Genomic DNA, 26,178 nt, shown 5'->3' on the forward strand with positions numbered 1-26,178 from the left:
ACTGCTTGTATCAAATCTTAAAGCAGAAAGCTGTCAGGGCAAAACCTAAGAGTATGAATTGCCTTTTTTTTTTTTTTAAGATATTAAAAAAAGTTGATACAATAAAAGAAATCTCTGCAGAAAACAAATTCATATTAACAGTTAACTAAACTGAAACTAAAGACTAAAGCTATTAGGTAGCCTTATCAGCAAACACCTTCAATCAAAAGGCCATAAGCACCTATGCATTACATATTTATTTTATACCATGAGGTAAAAGCAACACATTTCCTTTTAGTAAAGTATACACGTACAGCCTCACTCAGAATACACTGTTAATGCACTTAAAAAGTATTTCTCTTACAAATTGTTTTGCAATCCAAATATACAATAACTTGGAAATCTATACTTTAGAAAACAAAAGCTAATGTAAGAAGACTGCTTAAAACAACTGAAATCATAAAAGTTTCTATACGGCTCTGTATTTACAGTTTTCTTACTGCATCATCAATATCAGAAATTTGTTCCTTCAGCTGGTTCCACTGTTCTGGATTTAGAGAAATACCTGAAATGCATTAAAAAAAATACTTAGGACAAAAAGAGAATTGTAGTGCAGGATCGTGCATAATTACTGTCAAGGCTGGTTTCATACACAAAGTCTGTGTCACACCTATTAAAGCTTAAGCTACCTCAAATATAACCACCACCTCTGTAACAAAGGTAAACTACTCATTTGGAACACTTAAGATAAGGTCTTAAGTTAAACTGATCTCTGGACAAGTTAAACTTGCAAAGAAAACAAGTGCAGCATAACTAATTCCTTCACAAGTGTTAGACTAAACACAGGAAGTGAAATACAGCTCTGGCCTTGATAGAAGGCAGCACAAAGGAAATGTAGAAAGTCTCTTGTATTCCTGTTGGCTCCTAAAAGCCATACCTCTGTGGACTGAACTTCTATGCACTTTTAAAGTACCATATTTTGGGATGGGGGTCTCCCACGTCTTAAAGTGCCATGAATAACACCATCATGGTTTAACCCCAGCTGGCAACTAAGAATCACACAGCCACTTGCTCATTCCACTGTGAGATGGGAAGAAGAACTGGTAAAACAGTAAAAACCAGCAGACAGAGATAAGAACAGTTTATTAATTGAAGTAAAGTAATGAAAAGAGAGGGAAACAAAACCAGAGAAAAAACAAGTGATGCACAGTACAACTGTGTACCACCAAATGACCAATGCCCAGCCCATCTGCGAGCAGCAACTGGTGGCTCACAGCCAATTCCCTCAAGTTTCTATACCAAGCATGACGTGCTGTGGTATGGAATATCCCTTTGGCTAGTTTGGGTCAGCTGTCCTGGCTGTGCTCCCTCCCAGCTTCTTGCGCCCCTCCTCACTGGCAGAGCATAAGAGATTGAAAAGTCCTTGATCAGGGTAAGTGCTACTTAGCAACACACTGATATTTTAGTTATCAGCCTTACTCTAAGACTAAAGCCAAAACACAGCACTGTACCAGCTACTAGGAAGAAAATTAACTCTATCCCAGCCAAAACCAGGACAAGCATATACTATAAGCAACATTTTGAAGACTATTTCACTCTCTAGCATTCGCAAACCAACATGGAAGATATCTTTTTTCACTTTAAGTTCACTACAGCTTCTAGTGATGTTCAATCAATAATTATTCAGTGGCCCACAACCCATCTCTTCAGTTATAAGTTTGTACTTCCTCAAGTCCAGGCACACTTTTCCTTTGTGCTTTAGTCTCTTCATTCTTTGCCTAAAATCTCTATGCCAAATCTATTAAAGGAAAGATTCACAAGCCTACCTCTGCTACTATTTACCCCCACTCTCCCCCCTCAGTGATCAGGCTTCCTTCACAGCTCTCTCTCTGTAGGTGGAGCAGGATCTGAAAACAGGTGAAATTTTGAATTCAATTTTTGGGGCCCAGTGCTTTCCCCCCCCATCATCACAGTTTTATCAGACCACCCCTTACAAGAGCAGTGATTAGTCTGCAGAAACTATTCTAAACAGTTTTCCACCAGTCTTTAGAAGGCAGGCTTCATAAACAAACAGGCCAGATGTACTAGCAATTATTAGGGGACCAAATGTCATCAAGATGCCCCTGAACATATCAGATAAACTGCTGTCCTGGGTTGAGCAGGAGCAGTCATTTTTCTCTTTCTTAGTAGTTGGTGCAGTGCTGTGTTTTTGACTTGACTCTAGGAACAGCACTGATAACACACCAATGTTTTTAGTTCTTACTAAGTAATGTTTACTCCGACCAAGGACTTTCTCAGACTCACGCTCTGCCAGGGAGGAGGGGAAGCCAGGAAGGAGCAGAGACAGGACACCTGACCCAAACCAGCCAAGGGGTATTCCATACCACAGCACGTCATGCCCAGTATATAAACTGGGGGGAGTTACACAGAAGGCCAGATCGCTGCTCAGGTTGGGCTAAGGTTCTTGTTTCACTGTACTTCATGGTAATGACTTGTAATACAATAGAATCATTGATCATGAAACTGGTCTGGCTTGCGTTCCCAGCATGGTCATCACCTCTATACATTGGAAGGTATATAATGGAATTTTCTGGCAATTACACATCTTTTTTTTTTTTTTTTCTCCTCCTCAGGGGGTCAACCTATGAAGGAGACATTCCCTCACACCCCTTGCTCCCCCAATGGGCTATTTACAGCAGCATTTGAGAGTTCAAAGGTTTTGGATGGCCTTTGAATACCCTTGAGACCTGCCTGCTGATTGTGCTGGGGATCAGCATGTTGCTAAACATACAGAGTGTGTTTTACCCATGGCCATCCCACCCTGGGAACACCCTATTTCATCTGATCTCGAAAGTTAAGCAGGATCAGGTTCAGGTATGGGTCTTGTCTAGGGTTAGATGATGATATAGGAGGACCACCAAGAAATTTTCCCCAAGGCTGGACAGTCATGAGTGGCAGGGTGTGTGGGATCATATGGGCAAGCACTTGGGTCAGTGGGCCCCTCCAGTGCTTTGGAACTTCACCCCGAACAAGTGCAAAATCTGGAAAAATTAGCAGAACACTTAAATGAGGTGTGCTGTTTTCCTGGCAATACCAAAGATGGATAACTTGCTGCAACGTGCTGGGGCTTGGCCTATGCCTACAGAGCCCTGCTCGACACTATCCAGCACCTTCAAAGGGAAAAAGATGTCTCTGGATTTGATGGCAAAGCAACAGACAACACAGCTACTCAACCCCCAAGCACAACTGCTACACCAACCCCGACAACAGACACTGCAGCCACTCCAACCACAGTGAAAGACACTGCAGCTAAACTAAATGACCAATCCGTGCCAATATCAGTCGCCCCTATAAGCAAAGGGAAAAGCAAATGAGAGCCACAAAGAGCAACCCCTGCAGTGAAGAAAGATGAAGACCCAATGCACTTACTACAGAGGACAGCATCTGAACAGGAGTTATGAACACATGAATCGGAGGAAATGGAAGAAGAAAAAGAGGTGACTTCTTGACCACAGACCTCGACCGAGCTGCGGAATATGCGAAAAGATTTCACCCGTCTTCCAGGGGAGCACATTGTCACCTGGTTGCTCCGGTGCTGGGACAATGGGGCCGACGGTCACGAACTAGAAGGTAGGGAAGCCAAGCAGCTGGGATCACTTGCTAGGGAAGGAGGAATTGACAAAGCGATTGCAAAAGAGAAACAAGCCCTCAGTCTTTGGAGGCCAATCTTGGCAGCTGTGAAGGAAAGGTTTTCCTACAAAGAACAATGTTACGTGTCGCTCGGCCAACTGGACCACGATAGAGAAAGGCATCCAGTCCCTGAGGGAATCAGCCACTCTAGAGATGATCTATCATAGGCCGGATGCCGGGAATGTATCCGTAGATCCAGATGAAGTTGAATGTAAACGACCCATGTGGCAGAAACACAGAGTGCACCATCATCATATGCCCACTCATTGGCATCAATGACCTGGAATGACCTAGCACCACCAACAGTGGATGAAGTTACTTGTCAACTCCGAGAGTCTGAAGACAATCTCACCTCTTCCATCATTTCAGCTGTGGAAAAATTCCTGACCCAGGAGTTCAAACAATTGACAGACGATCTATCCAGCTCGCCATGTGTACCAACCTGAGTCTCAACTATTAACAGAAAGCGCCCTACTGCCCGAGAGAGAAAATGTAGGAGGTCCATGCCACGGGCCACCCTATGGTTTTACCTGCAGGATCACAGAGAAGACATGAGAAAGTGGGATGGAAAACCTACCTCAGTTCTGGAGCAACAGGTGCATGAACTGGAGAAAAACGGTCAATGATGATCCTCCCATGAAAGTTGCTGCGCCAGTCTCTGGTGAGCAGTTTCCCAGATAGATTAGAAGAGCTGATTTTACTCCAACTCCTGTGATAAAAAAACCTAATCTCTTTCTAAAAGATGTAAGTGGACAATCTATTAGAGGGGCCCTGCCTCCAGCCAGGTGGAAGAGAGGGACAATCGGGTTTACTGAACTGTGTCGATTAGATGGCGCGGCACATCAGTCCCACAGAAGTATAAGGCTCCAGGTGCACAGTGTCCCCTGATGCCACCAAATTATCAAGGGGTGGAACCCATTTGTATTTCTGGAGTGACAGGAGGATCCTGAGACCTGACTATACTGGAAGCTAAAATCAGCCTAACTGGGAAGGAGTGGAAAAAGCACCCCATTGTGACTGGTACAGACGTTCCATGCATCCTTGGCATAGACTATCTCAGGAGAGGGTACTTCAAAGACCCAAAAGGGTACCAATGGGCCTTTGGTATAGCTGCCTTGGAGACAGAGGAAATTAAGCAGCTGTCCACCTTGCCTGGTCTCTCAGAGGATCCTTCTGTTGTGAGGTTGCTGAAGGTCGAAGAATAACAAGTGCCAATCGCGACCACAATAGTGCACTAGCGGCAATATCGCACCAACCGAGACTCCTTGATTCCCATCCATAAGCTAATCCGTAGACTGCAGAGCCAAGGAGTGATGAGCAGGACCCACTCACACTTTAGTAGCCCCATATTAGCACCAAAGACTAATGGAGAGTGGAGTCTACCAGCAGACTATCGTGGCCTGAACGAAGTCACACCACCATTGAGTGCTGCCGTACCGGACATGTTAGAACTTCAGTATGAACTGGAGTCAAAGGCAGCCAAGTGGGATGCCACAATTGACATTGCCAATGCATTTTTCTCAATCCCTTTGGCAGCAGAATGCAGGCCACAGTTTGCTTTCACTTGGAGGGGCGTCCAGTACACTTGGAACCGACTGCCCCAGGGGTGGAAACACAGCCCCACCATCTGCCATGGATTGATCCAGACTGCACTGGAACAGGGGCAAGCTCCAGAACACCTGCAATACATTGATGACATCATCGTGTGGGGCGATACAGTGGAGGAAGTTTTTGAGAAAAGGAGGAAAATAATCCAAATCCTTCTGAAGGCCAGTTTTGCCATAAACCGGAATAAGGTCAAGGGACCTGCACAGGAGACTGAATTTTCAATGTTCAAAGGCATAGACTCCTCTACACATCATGCAACCAATGCTACATGGAGTAAGTGGGCCGCACTAATTACACAACGAGCTTGAACGGGAAATCCCAGTCATCCAGGAATCCTAGAAGTCATCATGGACTGGCCAGAAGGCAAAGATTTTGGGATGTCACCAGAGAAGGAGGCAATGTGTGCTGAAGAGGCCCCACCATATAATGAACTGTCAGAAACTAAGCAGCAATATGCCTTGTTTACTGATGGGTCTGCAGTATTGTGGGAAAGCATCAGAGATGGAAGGCAGCTGTGTGGAGTCCCCTACAACAAGTGACAGAAAAAGGTGAAGGAAAAAGTGAATCGAGTCAGTCTTCAGAGGTGAAAGCCATCCAATAAGGAACACCAGAACAACTAACAGGTGGATCAAGCTGCTAAGATTGAAGTGGCTCAGGTGAACTTAAATTTGTAACATAAGGATGAATTATTTTTAGCCTGGTGGGCCCATGACACCTCAGGACATCAAGGCAGAGATGCAACATATAGATGGGCTCCTGATTGAGAGATGGACTTGATAATGGACACTACTACCCAGGTGTCATGGTTTAAGCCCAGCCAGTAACTCAGAACCACGCAGCCGCTCGCTCACTTCCCCCATTCTTCCTCCCCCCACTCCCAGAGGGATGGGGAGGAGAAGCGAAAGAATGTAACTCCCATGGGTTGAGATAAGAACAGCCCAGTAACTAAGGTACAATACAAAACTTCTACTGCTACCACCAATAATAATAATAATGATAATGGAAATAAGAAGAGGAGAGAATACAAATTCTCACCACTCGCTGACCCATACTCAGCCCAACCCAAGCAGTGATCTGGGCCTTCCGGGTAACTTCCCCCTGTTTAAATACTGGGCATGACATGCTGTGATATGGAATACCCCTTTGGCTAGTTTGGGTAAGGTGCCCTGTCTCTGCTTCCTCCCAACATCCCCTCCTCCCTGGGAGAGCATAAGACTAACAAAGGCCTTGATCCGAGTAAACATTACCTAGCAACAACTGAAAACATCGGTGTGTTATCGGCACTGTTCTCAGACTAAAGTTGAAAACACAGCACTGCAACAGCTACTAAGAAGGAGAAAAATGACTGCTACTGCTTAATCCAGGACACCAGGTTAATCACGAATGTGAAAAAAGTGCTGCAATTAAGGAAGCCAAGTGGTTAAAGCCTCTCTGGTATGGAGGATGATGGCTGAAGTACAAATATGGGGAGGCCTGGCAAACTGACTATATCACGCTCCCACCGACCCGCCAAGGCAAGCGCTATGTGCTTACCATGGTGGAAGCAACCACCGGCTGGCTGGAAACATACGCTGTGTCCCACGCCACTGCCTGGAACACTATCCTGGGCCTTGAGAAACAAGTCTTGTGGCGACATGGCACCCCAGAGAGAATCGAGTCAGACAATGGGACTCATTTCCGGAACAACCTCATAGACACTTGGGCCAAAGAGCATGGCATTGAGTGGGTATATCACATCCCCTACCATGCACCAGCCTCTGGGAAAATCGAACGGTACAATGGGCTGTTAAAAACTACCCTGAGAGCAATGGGTGGTGGGACTTTCAAACACTGGGATACACATTTACCAAAAGCCACCTGGTTGGTCAACAGTAGGGGATCTGCCAACAGGGCTGGCCCAGCCCAATCAGAACTTTTACGTACTGTAGAGGGGGATAAAGTTCCTGTGGTGCACATAAAGAATTTGTTGGGGAAGACAGTCTGCGTTATTCCTGCTTCAGGTAAAGGCAAACCCACTCATGGGGTTGCTTTTGCTCAGGGACCTGGATATACTTGGTGGGTAATGCAGGAAGATCGTTAAGTCCAGCGTGTACCTCAAGGGGATTTAATTTTGGGGGAAAACAGCCAATGAACTCCATTATATGCTGTTGCTTGCTATTTAACAATTTCATAGCCCAACAGATAGATGCCTATCTCCCCCACTCAGGGCTTTGAAGAGAAGATATGGACTCTCATGATCATCAGCAGAGAATAAAGTCATGGGAAAAGCCAACAGCAGCAGAACTGTCCTCAGGTCACCATCGACTGACCCTGACTTCGCTCCGATCATCACCCCAACAAAGAATGAACTTTGATGAAACCAGACGAGCTCAGCAGTGACCAGACAAGTTCAGCTGTGTCAGCAGCAGGCAACAATCCAAGACTACATACCATCTCCCCTGCTCTCAAAGACTATTACAAGAGATGGAGCCTGACATCATGGACTAAATGAGATCAGCAAACTTTATAGGGATTGGTCCATGGTCTAAGGAATGATATCTGTGTGTGTGTGTGTACATATATATATGAGAGACAAAAGCAATGGTATATTGAAAAATGTGAGATCTGAGCATAACGTGAATGGTCTGGAATAAGGGGAGGATACTGTCCTGGGTTCAGCTATAGCAGTCATTTTTCTCCTTCTTAGTAACTGGTGCAGTGCTGTGTTTTTGACTTTCAGCCTGGGAATTGTGCTGTTAACACCTATGTTCTTAGTTGTTGCTAAGTAATGTTTACTCCTATCAAGGACTTGCTCAGTCTCATGCTTTGCCAGGGAGGAGGGGAAGCCGGGAGTAAGTAGTGACAGGACACCTGACTCAAACTAGCCAAAGAGGTATTCCATACCACAGCACGTCATGCCCAGTATCTAAACTGCAGGGTGCTACCCGGAAGGCCGAGATTGCTGCTCGGGTCAGACATTGGTCGGCAGGTGGTGAGCAATTGTATCCTCTCCCCTTGTTATTTTCCTTATCATTATTGGTGGTAGTGGTAGTCATTTTTTATTATACCTTAGTTACTGGACTGTTCTTATCTCAACACATGGGAGTTACATTCTTTTGATTCTCCTCCCCATCCCACTGGGAGCAGGGAGAGGAAGAAGGGGGGGAGTGAGCAAGCAGCTGCATGGTTCCAAGTTACCAGCTGTGCTTAAACCACAACAACTGCATGCAATTTAGACCTGCTGTTGGCAACAATCTGACACAGCAATTCTAAATTGTTGGATTTTTTTTCCTATATTACGCTATCTCAACTGTTCATACCATTTTTAAGATATCTAGATAAGGAGCTCCTAAGTACATCAATGGAACATTAGACTCGTACTGTATCAGATTATTATTAATTTTATCTTAATAAAATTCAGATATGTTTATCAATATGACAAAACCATCTATCACGTAATTTTTTCACTTGACATACCCATCAAGTTTCATTGTAGTTTACCACTCAAACTGCATATACTTAAGATTTCCACCTCAAAACACAGCAATTTAAAGTCCTTAGATGTCGGAGTAATTTTTTTTTATTTTATTTTATTTTTTTAAGTAGCAGCAACAAATCCAAACCCAGAAATTTTCCTTTACAGTACTGGTACAGCTGTTCATACAAACCTGCTATCAGTGGTTATTGAAGAGCTGTTGAAAACATTTCTTAATCTCTCCAAACATCTATTTGCTCCTGGACATACTAGGAAAATATAACAAACCTTATGCTGATTCTAAATTAAAGTGTCTTTAATCTCCAGGACAGGATGTTGCTTATCTCTTTCCTTGGTGCAATATCAAAAATGATTACAAGTAAGCTTTTCTAACAGAAACAACGCAACATTAAGAACTACCATTGCAACTATCTTCACATCACTGTCTTGTGGGCAGCCAAGTTCTGAAAATGGTTCAAATAAAAGCATGCCATAAAAAGTAGCTATGGGAGTAGCAATTAAAGGTATAATGGCTTATTTTGTGTTGCAGATAAGCAGCACGGTACCCAAACTTCAACACTTAATCTATTTTCACCTGAACTAACATCTTGAATTTCTTTTTTTTTTTTTTTAAACAAAATTAGCCACATTAAGTATTTGTTATTTTTAATCTAAAAATTGATAGAAATTGAAGATATTGAAAAGAAATTACCATCTTATAAAAAACTGATAAGAAATAATTTCAGTGACTTTTGAAATAAGAAACCCAAAAGCAAGAAATTGTGTTAAGTTAATCAATGGGAAAATGTACATCTATGTATATAACTCCCATACCAAATTTGTTTGCATTTGTTGCCTTTTTCTTCATAAATCATGACGGATCCATTTAGGAAAACAGACTCAAGCCAACAAAACCATTTTGTTTCTGTTCATAATCTACAGATAAAACTAACCATTTGTCAAAATATAAATTATTAAAAAAAGTTATAAAAAAAAGTTAAAGTACTCAAAATACCATGTAGTAGCAAGATATAAAAACCTGATACACAAAGTTCTCCAGCAAACCACAGACAATGTTTTAATACAAAATAACATGAAGCAGAACAATACCTTTTCTGCCAGGCTTCATTTCACCTTCTTGATCCATCCAATATTCTCTAATATCAATTAAGACTTTCCCTTTAAAGTCACGAACACTGACATACCTCATTTTGCCAATCTGCAAAACACGCATATAAGGATATCTTTTAGATATTTTACTTATTTGTCCTGGGTTACTGGCTGGGCTTAAACCACAACAGTTCTACAGCATTTGCTTTTCCCAGCAATATCAGACTTGGACATGTGACATCACATACTACAGCTTATTTTAAACACCAGAGAAACAACTAGATCAAGGGCTTAACCCAGAGTACTTTGTGATTTATTAAATACTTTCACAGTACTACAAACTTAACATTCAAAAATAAAGTGTGATGTCACAGTAGCAGAGTTGTTTCAGATCAAACTTGGTACCATGCCCAAAACGATCAGCACTACTGGCAAATGATAACCTAAAAGCCTACAGGAACAACATTTCTTGGTTTTACCCTATAATGCTTTAGCGACTTTAAAAGTCACCTATAAACCAGCTTCAAATAGTAGTACTCCATAACGTTTTAATTATTTTTTTCTTCAGGTCTATCAAAGAATATTAGTGCATTGCCAAGTAATTCCAGATTTGCACCAAGAAATAAAACTTGATACAATATAGATTAATGCTACAAATACAGCAAAAGGATTTAGAATTTGACTATTAAAGATAAACCTATAAATCTTAATTCAACTACAGCAAAGGAAGAGGCAATAATACAAAGTCCACATCATTTACTTAGCAGGTGTCCTGGGTTCAGCTATAGCAGTCATTTTTCTCCTTCTTAGTAGCTGGTGCAGTGCTATGTTTTTTAACTTTCAGCCTGGGAACAACGCTGATAACACCGATGTTTTTAGTTGTTGCTAAGTAATGTTTATTCCAACCAAGGACTTTCTCAGTCTCATGCTTTGCCAGGGAGGAGGGGAAGCCAGGAGGAAGCAGAGACAGGACACCTGACCCAAACTAGCCAAAGGGGTATTCCATACCACAGCACGTCATGCCCAGTATATAAACCGGGGGGAGTTACCCGGAAGGCCCAGATCACTGCTCGGGTCGGGCTGGGTATCGGTCGGCGGGTGGTGAGCAATTGTATCCTCTCCCCTTGTTATTTCACTAATCATTGTTATCATTGGTGGTAGCAGTAGTGGTTTTGTGTTATACCTTAGTTGCGGGACTGCTCTTATCTCAACCCGTGGGAGTTACATTCTTCCGATTCTCCTCCCCATCCCTCCGGGAGCGGGGGGAGGAAGGGGGGGAGTGAGCGAGCGGCTGTGTGGTTCTGAGTTACCAGCTGAGCTCAAATCACGACAGTTCTTTTTGGCGCCCAACGTGGGGCCCGAAAGGTTGAGATAACGACAGATCTGACCAGAGTGTGTTTAATCAGATTTGTGATAAGCATTCATTGTTACTACTCGTCACAATGGTGATTATTTGGCTCTCAGACTTGTTGCACTTGATCTCAGTGTTTCAGCATGTTGTACCTTACTTACAGCCACTATTTGCTGTTTTAGTGTTTATCGGCTGGGGGGCCTGGGCTAAGGTTCTTGTTTCACTGTACTTCATGGTAATGACTTGTAATACAATAGACTCATTGATCATGAAACTGGTCTGGTTTGTGCTTCCAGCGTGGCCATCACCTCTATACATTGGGAGGTATATAATGAAATATTTTAGCAATTGCATATCTTTTTTTTTCTCCTCGGGGGGTAAACTTACGAAGGAAGCATTCTCTTTCACCCCCCGTTCCCCCACCAGCCTATTTGCAACAGCAGTTGAGAGTTCTGAAGGTTTTAGATGGCCTTTGAGTACCCTTGAAACCTGCCTGCTGATTGTGCTGGGGATCAGCATGTTGGCAAACATATGGAGTGTGTTTTACCCACGGCCATCCCGTCGTAGGAACATCCTATTTCGTTTAATCTCAAAAATTCAGCAGTATCAGGTTCGAATCTGGTCTAGGGTTAGACGACGATATAGGAGGACCACCAGGAGATTTTCCCTGAGGCTGGACAGTCATGAGTGGCAGGGTGTGTGGGATAGTATGGGCAAGTATCTAGGCCAGTGGGCCTCTCCAGTGCTTTGAAACTTCACCACTGAACAAGTGCAACATCTGGAAAAACTAGTAAAACACTTAAACGAGGTGTGCTGTCGTCCTGGTTATACCAGAGAGGGACAAATCATGGCAACGTGCTGGGGCTTGGCCTATGCCTACAGAGCCCTGCTCAACACTATCCAGCACCTTCAAAGGGAAAAAAATGTCTCTGGATCTGATGGCAAAGCAACAGACAACACAGCTATGCCAACTACAAGCACAGCAGCTACTCAGACCCTGACCACAACAGACAACACAGCTACTCCAAGTACAGCAACTACATCAACCCCAGTGACAAGCACAACAGCTACTCAAACCCCGACAGCAACAGACAGTATAACTACTCCAAGCACCGCAGCTACACCAACCCCAGTGACAAGCACAGTAGCTATTCAAACCCCGACAGCAACAGACAATGCAGCTGTTGGTGTTACTCAACTCCCAAGCACAACAGCTGCACCAACCCCAGCAATAGACATTGCAACCACTCCAATCCTAGTGGCAGACACTGCAGCCACTCCAACCACAGTGACAAACACTGCAGATAAACCAAATGGCCAGTTTGTGACAATGTCTGTTGCCCCTGTAAGCAAAAGCCGACAAAGAGCAACCCGTGAAGCGAAGAAAGATGAAGACCCAATGCCATTACTACATGCAACAGCATCTGAACAAGAGTTACTACTACGTGGGTCAGAGGAAGAGGAAGAAAAAGAAGAGGTCACTTCTCGACCCCGGACCTCAACCGAACTGCAGAATATGCGAAAAGATTTCACCCGTCTTCCAGGGGAGCACATTGTCACCTGGTTGCTCCGATGCTGGGACAATGGGGCCGACGGTCACGAACTAGAAGGTAGGGAAGCCAAGCAGCTGGGATCACTTGCTAAGGAAGGAGGAATTGACAAAGCGATTGCAAGAGAGAAGCGAGCCCTCAGTCTTTGGAGGCGGCTCCTGGCAGCTGTGAAGGAAAGGTTTCCCTACAAAGATGATATTACGAATCGCTCAGCCAAATGGACCACGATAGAGAAAGGCATCCAGTCCCTGAGGGAATCAGCCATTCTAGAGATGATCTATCGTAGGCCGGATTCCTGGAACACATCCGTAGACCCAGATGAAGTCGAATGTACACGACCCATGTGGCGGAAACTTACACGGAGTGCGCCATCATCATATGCCCACACATTGGCATCAATGACCTGGAATGACGGAGTATCACCAACAGTGGATTGCCTGATTCGTCAACTCCGAGAGTTCGAAGACAATCTCACCCCTTCCATCATTTCAGCTGTGGAAAAACTGTCCCAGGAGTTCAAACGATTGAGAGACGATTTATCCGATCTATCCAGCTCCCCACGTGTACCAACCCATGTCTCGGCTATTAACGGAAGGCGCCCTACTGCTCGAGAAAGAAAGTATAGGAGGTACACGCCACGGGCCACCCTATGGTTTTACCATCGGGATCATGGAGAAGACATGAGAAAGTGGGATGGAAAACCTACTTCAGCTCTGGAGCAACGGGTGCGTGAACTGAAGAGGAGAACAATGGTCAAGGATGATCCTCCCAGGAAAGCTGCTGCTCCAGTCTCTGGTGAGCAGTTTCCCAGATGGAGTGAAAGAGCTGATTTTACTCCAGCTCCTGTGATAAGGAATACTAATCCCTTTCTACAAGACAGAAGTGCAGAATTTTGTGATCACTATTAGAGGGGCCCTGCCTCCAGCCAGGTGGAGGAGAGGGATAATCGGGTTTACTGGACTGTGTGGATCAGATGGCCTGGCACATCAGTCCCACAGGAGTATAAGGCTCTAGTAGATACCGGTGCACAGTGTACTCTGATGCCATCAAGGTATCAAGGGGTGAAACCCATTTATATTTCTGGAGTGACAGGAGGATCCCAAGCATTAACTATGCTGGAAGCTGAAATCAGCCTGACTGGGAGGAAGTGGCAAAAGCACCCCATTGTAACTGGTCCAGGGGCTCCATGCATCCTTGGCATAGACTATCTCAGGAGAGGGCATTTCAAAGACCCAAAAGGGTATAGATGGGCTTTTGGTATCGCTGCCTTGGAGACAGAGGAAATTAAGCAGCTGTCCACCTTGCCTGGTCTCTCAGAGGATCCTTCTGTTGTGGGGTTCCTGAAGGTCGAAGAACAACAAGTGCCAATTGCCACCACAAAACTGCACTGGCTGCAATATCTCACCAAACAAGACTCCTTGATTCCCATCCATAAGCTGATCCGTAGACTGGAGAGCCAAGGAGTGATCAGCAGGACCCGCTCACCCTTTAATAGCCCCATATGGCCAGTGCAAAAGTCTAATGGAGAGTGGAGACTAACAGTAGACTATCGTGGCCTGAACGAAGTCACACCACCATTGAGTGCTGCCGTACCGGACATGCTAGAACTTCAGTATGAACTGGAGTCAAAGGCAGCCAAGTGGGATGCCACAACTGACATTGCCAATGCATTTTTCTCAATCCCTTCGGCAGCAGAGTGCAGGCCACAGTTTGCTTTCACTTGGAGGGGCGTCCAGTACACTTGGAACTGACTGCCCCAGGGGTGGAAACACAGCCCTACCATCTGCCATGGATTGATCCAGACTGCACTGGAACAGGGGCAAGCTCCAGAACACCTGCAATACATTGATGACATCATCGTGTGGGGTGATACAGCGGAAGAAGTTTTTGAGAAAGGGAGGAAGACAATCCAAATCCTGCTGAAGGCCGGTTTTGCCATAAAACGGAATAAGGTCAAGGGACCTGCACAGGAGATTCAATTTTTGGGAATAAAATGGCAAGATGGACGCCGCCAGATCCCCACAGACGTGATCAACAAGATAACAGCAATGTCTCCACCAACTAACAAGAAAGAAACACAAGCTTTCTTAGGTGTTGTGGGATTCTGGAGAATGCACATCCCAAATTACAGTCTGATTGTAAGCCCTCTCTACCACGTGACCCGGAAGAAGAATGATTTCAAATGGGGCCCTGAGCAACAACAAGCCTTTGAACAAATTAAACGAGAGGTCATGCCATCAAGGCAGAGATGCAACATATAGATGGGCTCATGATCGAGGGGTGGACTTAACGATGGACACTATTGCCCAGGTTATTCACGAATGTGAAACATGTGCTGCAATTAAGCAAGCCAAGCGGTTAAAGCCTCTCTGGCATGGAGGATGATGGCTGAAGTACAAATATGGGGAGGCCTGGCAGATTGACTATATCACACTCCCACCAACCCGCCAGGGCAAGCGCTATGTGCTTACCATGGTGGAAGCAACCACCGGCTGGCTGGAAACTTACGCTGTGTCCCACACCACTGCCCGGAACACTATCCTGGGCCTTGAGAAACAAGTCTTGTGGCAACATGACACCCCAGAGAGAATTGAGTCAGACAATGGGACTCATTTCCGGAACAACCTCATAGACACTTGGGCCAAAGAGCATGGCATTGAGTGGGTATACCACATCCCCTACCATGCACCAGCCTCTGGGAAAATCGAACGGTACAATGGGCTGTTAAAAACTACACTGAGAGCAATGGGTGGTGGGACTTTCAAACACTGGGATACACATTTACCAAAAGCCACCTGGTTGGTCAACACGAGGGGATCTGCCAACAGGGCTGGCCCAGCCCAATCAGAACTTTTACGTACTGTAGAGGGGGATAAAGTTCCTGTGGTGCACATAAAGAATTTGTTGGGGAAGACAGTCTGGGTTATTCCTGCTTCAGGTAAAGGCAAACCCACTCGTGGGGTTGCTTTTGCTCAGGGACCTGGATATACTTGGTGGGTAATGCGGGAAGATGGGGAAGTCTGATGTGTGCCTCAAGGGGATTTGATTTTGGGGGAAAACAGCCAATGAACTCAATTGTACGCTGTTACCTGCTCTATAACACTTTTATAGCCCACCAGCTAGATATCTTCAGGTCACCAGCCATTGACCCTGACTTCCCTCCGATCATCACCTCAACAAAGAATGAATTTTGAGGAAACCACATGAGCTCAGCAGTGACCAGACGAGTTTGGCGGTATCGTCAGCAGGCAACAACCCAACACTACGTACCGTCCCTCCTGCCCTGAAAGACTATTACAAGAGATGGAGCCTGACATCATGGACTGGATGAGTTCAGCAATTTTACAGGGATTGGTCCATGGACTAGGGAATGATATCTTTCTCTGTGTGTGGGTGTGGGTGTATATATATGTGTATATATGGGACAGGGGTGATGGTGTGCTGAGAGATGTGGGATCTGAGCATGACGTGAATGGTATGGAATAAGGGGTGGATACTGTCCTGGGTTCAGCTATAGCAGTCATTTTTCTCCTTCTTAGTAGCTGGTGCAGTGCTGTGTTTTTTAACTTTCAGCCTGGGAACAACGCTGATAAGACCGATGTTTTTAGTTGTTGCTAAGTAATGTTTATTCCAACCAAGGACTTTCTCAGTCTCATGCTTTGCCAGGGAGGAGGTGAACCTGTGAGGAAGCAGAGACAGGACACCTGACCCAAACTAGCCAAAGGGGTATTCCATACCACAGCACGTCATGCCCAGTATATAAACCGGGGGGAGTTACCCGGAAGGCCCAGATCACTGCTCGGGTCGGGCTCGGTATCGGTCGGCGGGTGGTGAGCAATTGTATCCTCTCCCCTTGTTATTTCACTAATCATTATTATCATTGGTGGTAGCAGTAGTGGTTTTGTATTATACCTTAGTTGTGGGACTGCTCTTATCTCAACCCATGGGATTTACATTCTTCCGATTCTCCTCCCCATCCCTCCGGGAGCGGGGGGAGGAAGAAAGAGGGGGAGTGAGCGAGCGGCTGTGTGGTTCTGAGTTACCGGCTGGGCTCAAACCATGACAGCAGGTTTGCCTTAAATGCAGACAGTTACATATGAAAATTGCCGAAGTGAGTATCTCCAGAGAGGACGCCTTTAACACCGGAGTGGGGGGAAGCACAGCATCCAGGAGCCTCAGTCCGGAGCGGCAAGAGCGACTGAGGGAGCCTCAAGTCCTCGACAAGACTTGCCCAGGAGCCGGCAGCTCAGCTGACACGAGGAGCTGACTCACAGAGGGCAGCACCAGGAGTGACGGCACCAGCCCTCAGTGGGGAAAAACCCATCCCAGGGAGCGCCAGCGACCAGGAGCGCAGCGAACAGGGCGCGCGGCCCGGCAGTTTTCGCAGGCAAGGCAAGGGGGATGGTGAGCACTCACCTCAGGACCAGGGCCCGCTCTGGGAGCTCTGCTCCGGTGGTGGTCAGCGTAGGCACCCAGAGCCGATGAGAGGGGAGGCTGCGGCGCAGACCTCGGAGTGTAGAAAGTGCCTCGACTGGCCTCTTGAGGTGAGGGCGCACAACCGGCAGGGCTGCACTTGGTGCGCCCTGGTGGAGGTCCTCCTGCAGCAGGTGGCTGAGCTGCGGGAGGCTGTTGGAGAGCTAAAAGATGCCAGGGAAGCTGAGAGGAAGCTGGGCTGCTTGCTCCAGGCCCAAACCGTACAGGGGCCACAAACGTCCAGCACTGCTCATATAGAAAAGGAGGAGGGCAGCAACCCAGGAAGCTGGGAATTAGCAACGAGAAAAACTAACAAAAAAAAGGAGGAAGAGGACAATTAACAACAAGGGACTTCCTCCTAGATCTGATGTCCCCACCCAGAACCGCTTCGCAGTTATGCAGGGGGCTAACAAGAAAGCACCCACCACACCTAATGAGCATCCTGCTGATGCGCCAGTAAAGAGGATCGCTACTGGTGCCTCCAGGAAAAAGTGGAGGGTCATAGTAGTAGGGGACTCTACTTTGAAAGGCACAGAGGCACCCATCTGCCGGCCTGACCCAGTCTCAAGGGAGGCGTGTTGCCTGCCAGGGGCTCGGATCAGGGATGTTGCTGAGAGGCTGCCTGGTCTAGTAAGTCCTGCTGACTATTACCCCCTTCTGGTGGTCCATGTGGGTGCTAGGGATATAGATAACAGTAGCCTGGAGAACATTAAGAAGGACTACATAGCCTTGGGAGAGGTGGTTAGGGGCTCTGGAGCTCAGATGATAGTTTTTTCATCGATTCTCCAGGACAAAGGGGAGGACCTTAAAAAAGCTAGGTGCATTTGGCAGGTTAATAAATGCTTAGAACAGTGGTGCCATAGTCAGGAGTTTGGCTATTTAGAACAGGGGACTCAATTTGGGAGCCCAGGTCTACTGGAGGCTGGTGGAGCTGGTCTGACAAAGAAGGGGAAGAGCTGTTTTGGTAGGAGGCTTGCCAGGCTGGTCAGGAAAGCTTTAAACTAGATGTGTTGGGGGAGGGGGGCATCAATCCATCCCAACACTCCTGGTCAGTTGCCAGCACCTGTAATAAGTGCTTGGAGCAATGTAGAGATGTTTCAGCTGCTCCAGCCATTGAGTCGGCTGCATTTGGAGCTTGACTAATATGCCTCTATACAAACGCCCGTAGTATGGGGAACAAGCAAGAGAAATTATATGTGTGTGCAAGGCTATGGGGATATGATGGCATCGGTATCACAGAAACATGGTGGAATAGGTCCTATAACTGGAGTGTTGGAATGGAAGGTTACAGGCTCTTTAGAAAAGACAGGCTGGGCAGACGGGGAGGGGGTGTAGCTATTTATGTTAGTGATAAGCTGGAGAGTATGGAAATCTGTCTGGGGACAGGTGATGAGGTAACAGAGTGTTTGTGGGTCAGGATCAAAGGGAAAACAGCGACGGGGGACATTATGGTGGGGATCTGTTACAGGCCTCCTGATCAAGAGGACTCTGTGGATGAAGCGCTCTACAGACAGATAGGAGCAGCCTCACGCTCGCAGGCCCTTGTCCTCATGGGGGACTTCAACCATCCTGACATCTGTTGGAGGGACAGTACGGCCCGGCACAAGCAATCCAGGAGGTTCCTCGATTGTGTGGAAGACTACTTCCTCTTCCAAATAACACAGGAGCAGACAAGGAGAGGTGCCATGCTTGACCTTGTGCTCACCAACAGGGAGGGACGGGTTGGAAATGTGACACTCCAGGGCAGCCTGGGCTGTAGTGATCATGAGATGGTGGAGTTTGAGATCCTCAGGACAATGAGAAGAGCATGCAGCAAGCTCACTGCCCTGGACTTCAAGAGAGCAGACTTTGGCCTCTTCAGGAACCAGATTAGTAAGGTTCCATGGGATAAAGCCCTAGAGGGCAGGGGGGCCCAAGACTGCTGGATGATATTCAAGGATCACCTGCTCCAAGCTCAGGAATTTTGTGTCCCGACAAGAATGAAATGGAGAAAGAAGGCCAGGAGGCCTCCATGGATGGATATGGAAATACTGAGAAAACTTAGAATGAAAAAAGAAGCTTATAGAAGGTGGAAGCGGGGACAGGTGGTCTGGGAAGTATACAGGGACATTGTCCGGGAAGCTAGGGATCTGGTCAGGAAAGCTAAGGCCCACTTAGAATTGAGTCCAGCCAGGGATTTGAAAGATAACAGGAAGGGTTTCTATAGGCATGTTGCTGCCAAAAGAAAGACTAGGGATAATGTGGACCCTCTCCGGAAGGAAACGGTAGACCTGGCTACCCCGGATTTGGAGAAGGCTGAGGTTTTCAGTGACTTTTTTGGCCTCAGTCTTCAATGGCAAGTGCTCTAGACATGCTACTCAAGTCACTGAAGGGGGCCTACAGTGATGCTGGAGAGGGACTCTTCATCAGAGACTGTAGCAATAAGACAAGGGGCAATGGGTTCAAACTTAAATAGGGAGATTCAGGTTAGATATAAGGAAGAAGTTCTTTACTGTGAGGGTGGTGAGGCAGTGGAACAGGTTGCCCAAGGAAGTCAATGCTCCATCCCTGGCAGTGTTCAAGGCCAGGTTGGACAGAGGCTTGGGCGACATGATTTACTGTGGAGTGCCCCTGTCTATGGCAGGGGGGTTGGAACTAGATGATCTTATGGTCCTTTCCAACCCTAACCATTCTGTGATTTAGCACATTAATTCTGAAACTTATATTGTGAAATGCATTGGTGACAACCTATAACCTCCTAGAGCATCATAAACATTTTTATCTACTTTTAGAATTCTATGATAGGTAAAGACATTACAACTTATTTCAAGTCAAAAAGCAAATTCAACTCAACCTTAAAAAATCCCCACCCAAACCCAACAAGTCACTTGCAACAGAGATCATTTTACTACCATGGGGAAGCAAAAAGGAGAATTTCTAGTATTACTAGTAGTCCTAATAGAACAAACAAAACCATACCTAAAAGATTAACACACAACTAGATCTTCTAGCATGCTCTCCAGGGTGGGTAGGGTAGGGGGAAGTATCCTCAGACCTACAGTGCTATTTCTACACTGAAACAGTTTAATCTTAGTTAACACACATAAGCTGATATAGCATGAAAAGAACCACAGTGTTTCACAGAACAAAATAAACAATCTAAAAAGCCTTTGTTGTTAATCAAGTAAAAGGCAAACGGACTAAGGAACACTGATGGTTTAGGTCAAGGTGATATTGAAATATTTTTTTTCTGTATTATACTCAACACTGGAAGAATCCTGCTCTTATCAGATTAATACAGGTCCTCTACTGTCTGTTTTTAGTAACTTTATTATCATAGGTCAAAAAGGTTGAAAGAAATCAGAGCACACAAATACTTTTGCTTTTATTTCAAATAAAAGGGGTTTCGGGGTGGTTTTTGATGTTTGTTTTTTTGGTTGGTTGGGGTTGGTGTTTTTGGGGTTTTTTTGTTGGTTTTGTGGTTGTTCCCCCTCCATCAGGTGAGCATTAAAAATTTTAACCATTTTCCCCAAGCCTGGAATTTCTGAACCTATTACAAACCTAGCATAAAGGCTATAATGTAGGGGTTTTTTTGTTTGTGGTGGGTGTGTTTGGTGGGTTTTTTTTTGGGGGGGGGGGGGGTGGGTTTTGGTTTTTTTAAGTTCTGACTGCAGTTCACCTCATTAGGTATAGAAGATACTCTCATTTTTCCTACATGGATCAAAGCGTGCCCCAACAGAACTAAAAATATTATATTCTTCTTTCAATGTGGAAGTCCAGGCATTGATGCCCAGTGTCTTAAATTGAAGCTCTCCCTCCATGAAGAGGAAAGGGAGAATCTATACATTAAACCCAACTATCCTGTACTACAGTATCAGTTAAGCAGGTCTTCTCTCTAGATATGGAGGGTTTTTTCCACATTACTTTGCACAGCTACCACCTAAAACCATTTCTTTTGCCTTAATGTTGAGACCATATCATTAGGCACCTCTCCCATAGCCTTTCACAAACTTAAGATTCAAAGCCTCTAAGAATTTAAGTTCCTTTCTTATCCTTTGCCCCTTTCAAGCCAGCTAGTCACAGACATTTATCAAATCTTGATCCACACCCCTAAAACAGGTAAATCTGAGCTACATATAATTCTTGCACAGCTTTCAGCACACATTGCTACTGTCTCAGCTAACCCTGGGAACTACAATACTCTGAACTCACAAATGCTTCATGCTATTGAAAAATGTACATTCATCCCATCTTAAAATTAAGGACAATATCAAAAATTGCAATCCTTTAGGATGTTCAGGGAGAAAAACATGCATCAAAGAAACAAGTAAAACTTAATTCCAAGACACTGTCTTATAAGACAGAAGCCAAGTTGCCCTTAATCTAAATAGGAATGAAGAGTCCATACTTGAGTTTCCAAGAACCTTTAAAGAGGGGAAAAAAAAAACCCCACAAAAATTAAAAAAAAAAACAAAAAAAAAAAAACCTCCATGTAGAGACTGTCCTGATCTAATTTTTACAGTATACTCATGACAAGTGCTGTATTTACAGACAAAATGACTACCTAGAGTTACCATGGGCAAAAACATGACAATTAATTGCTACAACTTGGATTCTTTTACTCTGCTGAAACCTAACGCTATTTCTGAGCACTTATCTGCATGCTAGAATCATAAACTCCTTTAGCCAAGGCTTCAGGAGACCAAACATTATGCTATCAAGATATTCAGACTGCATAATAAAATTTATACTGAATATCATGTAAATGGTTACCTTAACCAGGCTTTAAGAGAGTCATCAATTTTACCTGAAACATATTCTCATCTCTGTCACTGCTTTGCTTAGAAGCAGCTGTGCCTTTGGAACTTTCACCAGTCTTTTGTTTCTTTACAGGCTTTTCTGGAGCTGCTTGCTTTTTCCGCTTTACCTTGGAGCAAAAATAAAAAAATAAAATTAGTTGTGGTTCATGCATTTTTAAGTTACAAAAAAATATTTTATAAGTTAAAGTTTATATTAGAGGTCACAAAACACTGCTATGCAATACACATTATCACCTTCCGTCTGTGATGGCAGGAATCCAATACTGTACATTTAGACTGGGGGGGGAATCAGTCTTTAAATGAGCCTATTTCTGTTCCCAGTGAAGTTTACCATTATACCTTAGCTTTAAAGAGAATTGAATGAGAATAAAAGGATCTGGAAATCAAATCCAACAGAGAATAATAAATTATTTTTTATTTCATCAGTCCAATCTCTGTTTATAGCATGATAAATTAAACATGTTTTTAAAATATTTAGATGACTAAGTCAGATTACTTCGCTAACAGATGCTAAATTTACTTTTACTAACATTTATATAGTAATCATGCCCCACTCAAGTAAAGAGTATTAGATACCAAAAATTAGTCTCACCTGCTAGAATCATACAGTAGATAACCTCCTTTAAAGACAAACAGTTCCAACAAATATTGGACGTAGTCGCAGAAAAAAAACCAACAAAACAACCCAACAAAGCCAAACAACTTTACTGCTCACTGAAGCAGACTGTTAGACTATGTCCTTTCAGGGATACATTTTGGAAAAAAGCCAACCAAACAAAAACCTAACAACAACAACAGAACAAAACCCACTAAACAAACACCCCCCTGACCATTTCTTCTTATGGTAAGATTTGACAAAACACCTGATTTGCTAAGTGCAACTAAGTCACATTTGAATCAATTTAGTAAAGCAGACAGTCTCCTCACATACTGCACTAAAAGACCTGGTGTCTGCATTACCACCCAGCATTTCTTAAGAAGTTTACTGTCATATTCAATTTTTATTCATAACAACTGGCATATAAAACAGCTTTTAAGTGAGAAACTAGCAGATGGTATTACAGTAAATGTAAGAATCCGACACAGAATCATAGAATGGTTAGGGTTGGAAAGGACCTTAAGATCATCTAGTTCCAACCCCCCTGCCATGGGCAGGGACACCTCACACTAAACCATGTCGCCCAAGGCTCTGTCCAACCTGGCCTTGAACACTGCCAGGGATGGAGCATTTACTTCTTTGGGCAACCTGTTCCACTGCCTCACCACCCTCACAGTAAAGAACTTCTTCCTTATATCTAACCTGAACTTCCCCTGTTTCAGTTTGAACCCATTGCCCCTTATCCTATCGCTACAGTCACTGATAAAGAGTCCCTCTCCAGCATCACTGTAGGCCCCTTTTAGATACTGAAGGCTGCTCTGAGGTCTCTACAGCCGCTCTTCTCCAGTCTGAACAGCCCCAATTTTCTTAGCCTGTCTTTGTATGGGAGGTGCTCCAGCCCCCTGATTATCCTCAGGGCCCTCCTCTGGACTTGCTCCAACAGCTCCATGTCCTTCTGATGTTGAGGACACCAGAATTGCACACAGTGCTGCAAGTGGGGTCTCACAAGAGCAGAGGGTAGTAGTTCTATCACTTGCCACAAAGCAGCAAAGAATTCCAGGAAGCTTGTGGCTAGATAGACATCATACAAAAAAAAAAAAAAAAAAAAACCAACAACAAAAAAAAAAAAAAAACCACAAACAACAAAAAAAAAAACCCAAAAAAAAAAAAAAAAAAAAAAACCCCACAAAACAAAAAAACAAGCCCCAATAGAAAAGCAAAATGCAAGTTAAAAAAAAAAGTTTACTGCAAAGCAAAATCATCTACCCAACCCCTAACCTTTGGGGGTGGGTTTTGTTTAGTTTTGTTGTTGTTTTGGGGTTGGGAGGGGCTTTTTGTTTCATTTTTTGTTTTTTTTTAAGCATCTGTAAATCATGCAATGACATGCATTTTGTGACATAATGCTTGTCAAATTCCCTAACCCCAGCCTGAAATATAAGTGTCAATACAGTAGTTATAAACTGCATATAATGTTCACCTTTTTGTCAACTTCGCTATCTGAATCACTAGCAGATGAACTTGAAGACACAAGTTCCTTTGACTTAGGCATTCTAGGAAGAGAAAGATAACACGAGAACATTATACAATGAATACATCCCATTATGGCTAGAAAGCCATCTTCAAACCTGTTTGTAAAGACTCATTCAACCCCCCCCCCCCGAAGACTTTGCTGACTTTTCATAGAAGCTTCAAGACACACTGCAGATATGATCTCAAACACCCTTCCCTCTTATATCTCTTCCCCTATTTGCTGCAACTACCTTAAATACAGTGGTTTTGATTCTGAACTGTTTATAAAGGGACAGTTTTTCACCAGTTTCATAAATCCCAGTGTATGGTAGAAACCATCATGTAAAAAATACAATACTGTCCTCCAGTTGAATTGTCAATATTACATTCATAAACAATTAAGGCCCCAGCATTATCTATATTCTTAAAAGAGCATTTCACCTAGTTGAATTTGCAAACAACAGCTGCACAATCATCGTACATGAAGTTAGAAGTTCCCATCAGTAATACAAAAGTCTGAAAAACCATCTTCAGGTACAGTGAACTACAGTACTACAGTTAATATTTCCACTGCAGCTTTACCAGTCACTAGAGTCCATTCATTTGCCAGACAAATGGATGTTCAATTTTCCCCAAATGCATGCTGCCAGGTGTGCTTCTACATCTCTCTAGTATGTAAACATGTGGTTAGATATAGCAGTTGAACATCTTACCTGCTACTAGAAGCTCTTTGTAACAAATAAATAGCTCATGTTCTTTCAGAATAAAAATAACCATCACAGGGTGAAATTGTATAAACTAAACTACAGCTTGGAAAGGGTAACAAAAGAACCATATCTCAGCAAAGAAAAAGGAATAGCAGTCTTTTTAAACTGGCAATGAAACAAACAATTTGCAAAGAAAAAAACAGAATCTGAATAATACTAAAGGCTCAATATAGTTCTAAAGTAGGGCAAATTCCATTGTAATAGTTTGGAGCACAATAATGGAAGCTGTAGTACTGAAAATGAAACAGGGTATGGGAAGCACACATAAGCCACGCTGCAGGATGGAAGCAAAAGAGAGCTGGAACAGGACAACGCAAAAATAAGTACAGCCATAACATCAAATCAGGAAGCCGAACAAGACTGATATGCGGAGGCACCAGCAGAGGATAACCCCAGAGTCCGCATCAGCATGAGGAAATAACAATATGGAGGAAGGTGGGGGCAGAAACTGGAAGAAAAAGAAATGGGGGCTGGTAGGTGCCCTTCGGGAGAAGCTAACAGACAGAACGTGAGGAGACACCGAAGCACCAGGGGGAGCGAGAGTGGAATGAGACAGACCAAACGGGGTCGAGGGAAAGGAAAATGAGAAAGCTCGTACTCGCGTGTCTAGGAACACCATGTAGGCGGATCCCAGCCGCCATTTTCCTCCCCTCTTCCTCTTTTCTAAGGCTCATATTACCCCTCAGGGAAAAGGAGCGAGGGCCCGATAGGGGGGCGCAAGCAAGGGCGCCCAGGTCTTCCCGGGGCAGAATGGCAGCAAAATGGGTGTAGGTTACTGGCGGCGACACACACACACAAATTATTAAAAAAAAAAAAAAAGAGGGGGAGCCGGGCAGTTCCTCACCGCCATTTTCTTCCTCAGTCAAATCCTCTTTGCCTGCCTTCCCCAACACGGCAGCGACTCCTCTCTCCTCCTCCCGCCCCAGGCCTACTCCACGGCAGGGCATTCTTCCCACAAATCATAGCAAGCACTCGAAGAAAAAAAAGGGGAAGCCTCACCCCACGCGGTTACCCAGCGTACCTCTCCTGCTCCAGGCCAGGAGGCGCCGAACCCCCGACAACTGAAAATAGAAGATAGAGAAAATGGCAGCAGCCCCGACTAGACACGAAAAAAAAACCCCAAAACTTACATCCTACTCCACAAACAGCTCCTCTACACCACAAGAAAAACAGAAATGACGCATCGTGAAATCCCAGCCCCTGCCTTGTACCACGTGGGAGGGGGCGGGGGGGGAGATGTTTAAAGGGGCCACGTCCCTTTCTTGCTCATTCTTACCTCCCTTGCCCCGG

General features: G+C 44.6%; 1 protein-coding gene across 3 annotated transcripts; it reads right to left on the reverse strand.

The window, feature by feature from the left end:
• Positions 1-445: 445 nt before the first annotated feature.
• On the reverse strand, positions 446-26,178 carry LOC115619148 (activated RNA polymerase II transcriptional coactivator p15-like). Of its 3 annotated transcripts, none has more exons than XM_030511198.1 (5): positions 26,165-26,178; positions 24,090-24,162; positions 22,002-22,121; positions 9,842-9,950; positions 446-544 (listed from the first exon to the last, which is right to left on the reverse strand). In XM_030511198.1, exons 2-5 carry the CDS (start codon positions 24,159-24,161, stop codon positions 465-467), a joined length of 381 nt encoding a protein of 126 aa, XP_030367058.1. In that variant the 5' UTR covers position 24,162; positions 26,165-26,178; the 3' UTR covers positions 446-464. The 3 variants fall into 3 exon arrangements, with proteins under 3 accessions (XP_030367058.1, XP_030367057.1, XP_030367056.1); XM_030511197.1 differs by lacking the exon at positions 26,165-26,178 and adding an exon at positions 26,019-26,083; XM_030511196.1 differs by lacking the exon at positions 26,165-26,178 and adding an exon at positions 25,910-25,990.

This window comes from Strigops habroptila, chromosome W (assembly GCF_004027225.2).
Source record: "Strigops habroptila isolate Jane chromosome W, bStrHab1.2.pri, whole genome shotgun sequence".
Classification (NCBI taxonomy): Eukaryota; Metazoa; Chordata; class Aves; order Psittaciformes; family Psittacidae; genus Strigops; species Strigops habroptila.

Bases quoted from the DNA above. Each gene is read 5' to 3' on its own strand.
- LOC115619148 (XM_030511198.1), bottom strand. From the start codon at position 24,161: ATGCCTAAGTCAAAGGAACTTGTGTCTTCAAGTTCATCTGCTAGTGAT. The intron at 9,951-22,001 runs GTAAAATTGATG...CGTGTTTTGCAG, and splicing joins GAGATGAGAATATGTTTCAG to ATTGGCAAAATGAGGTATGT. The intron at 545-9,841 runs GTATTGTTCTGC...AATGCATTTCAG, and splicing joins AATGAAGCCTGGCAGAAAAG to GTATTTCTCTAAATCCAGAA.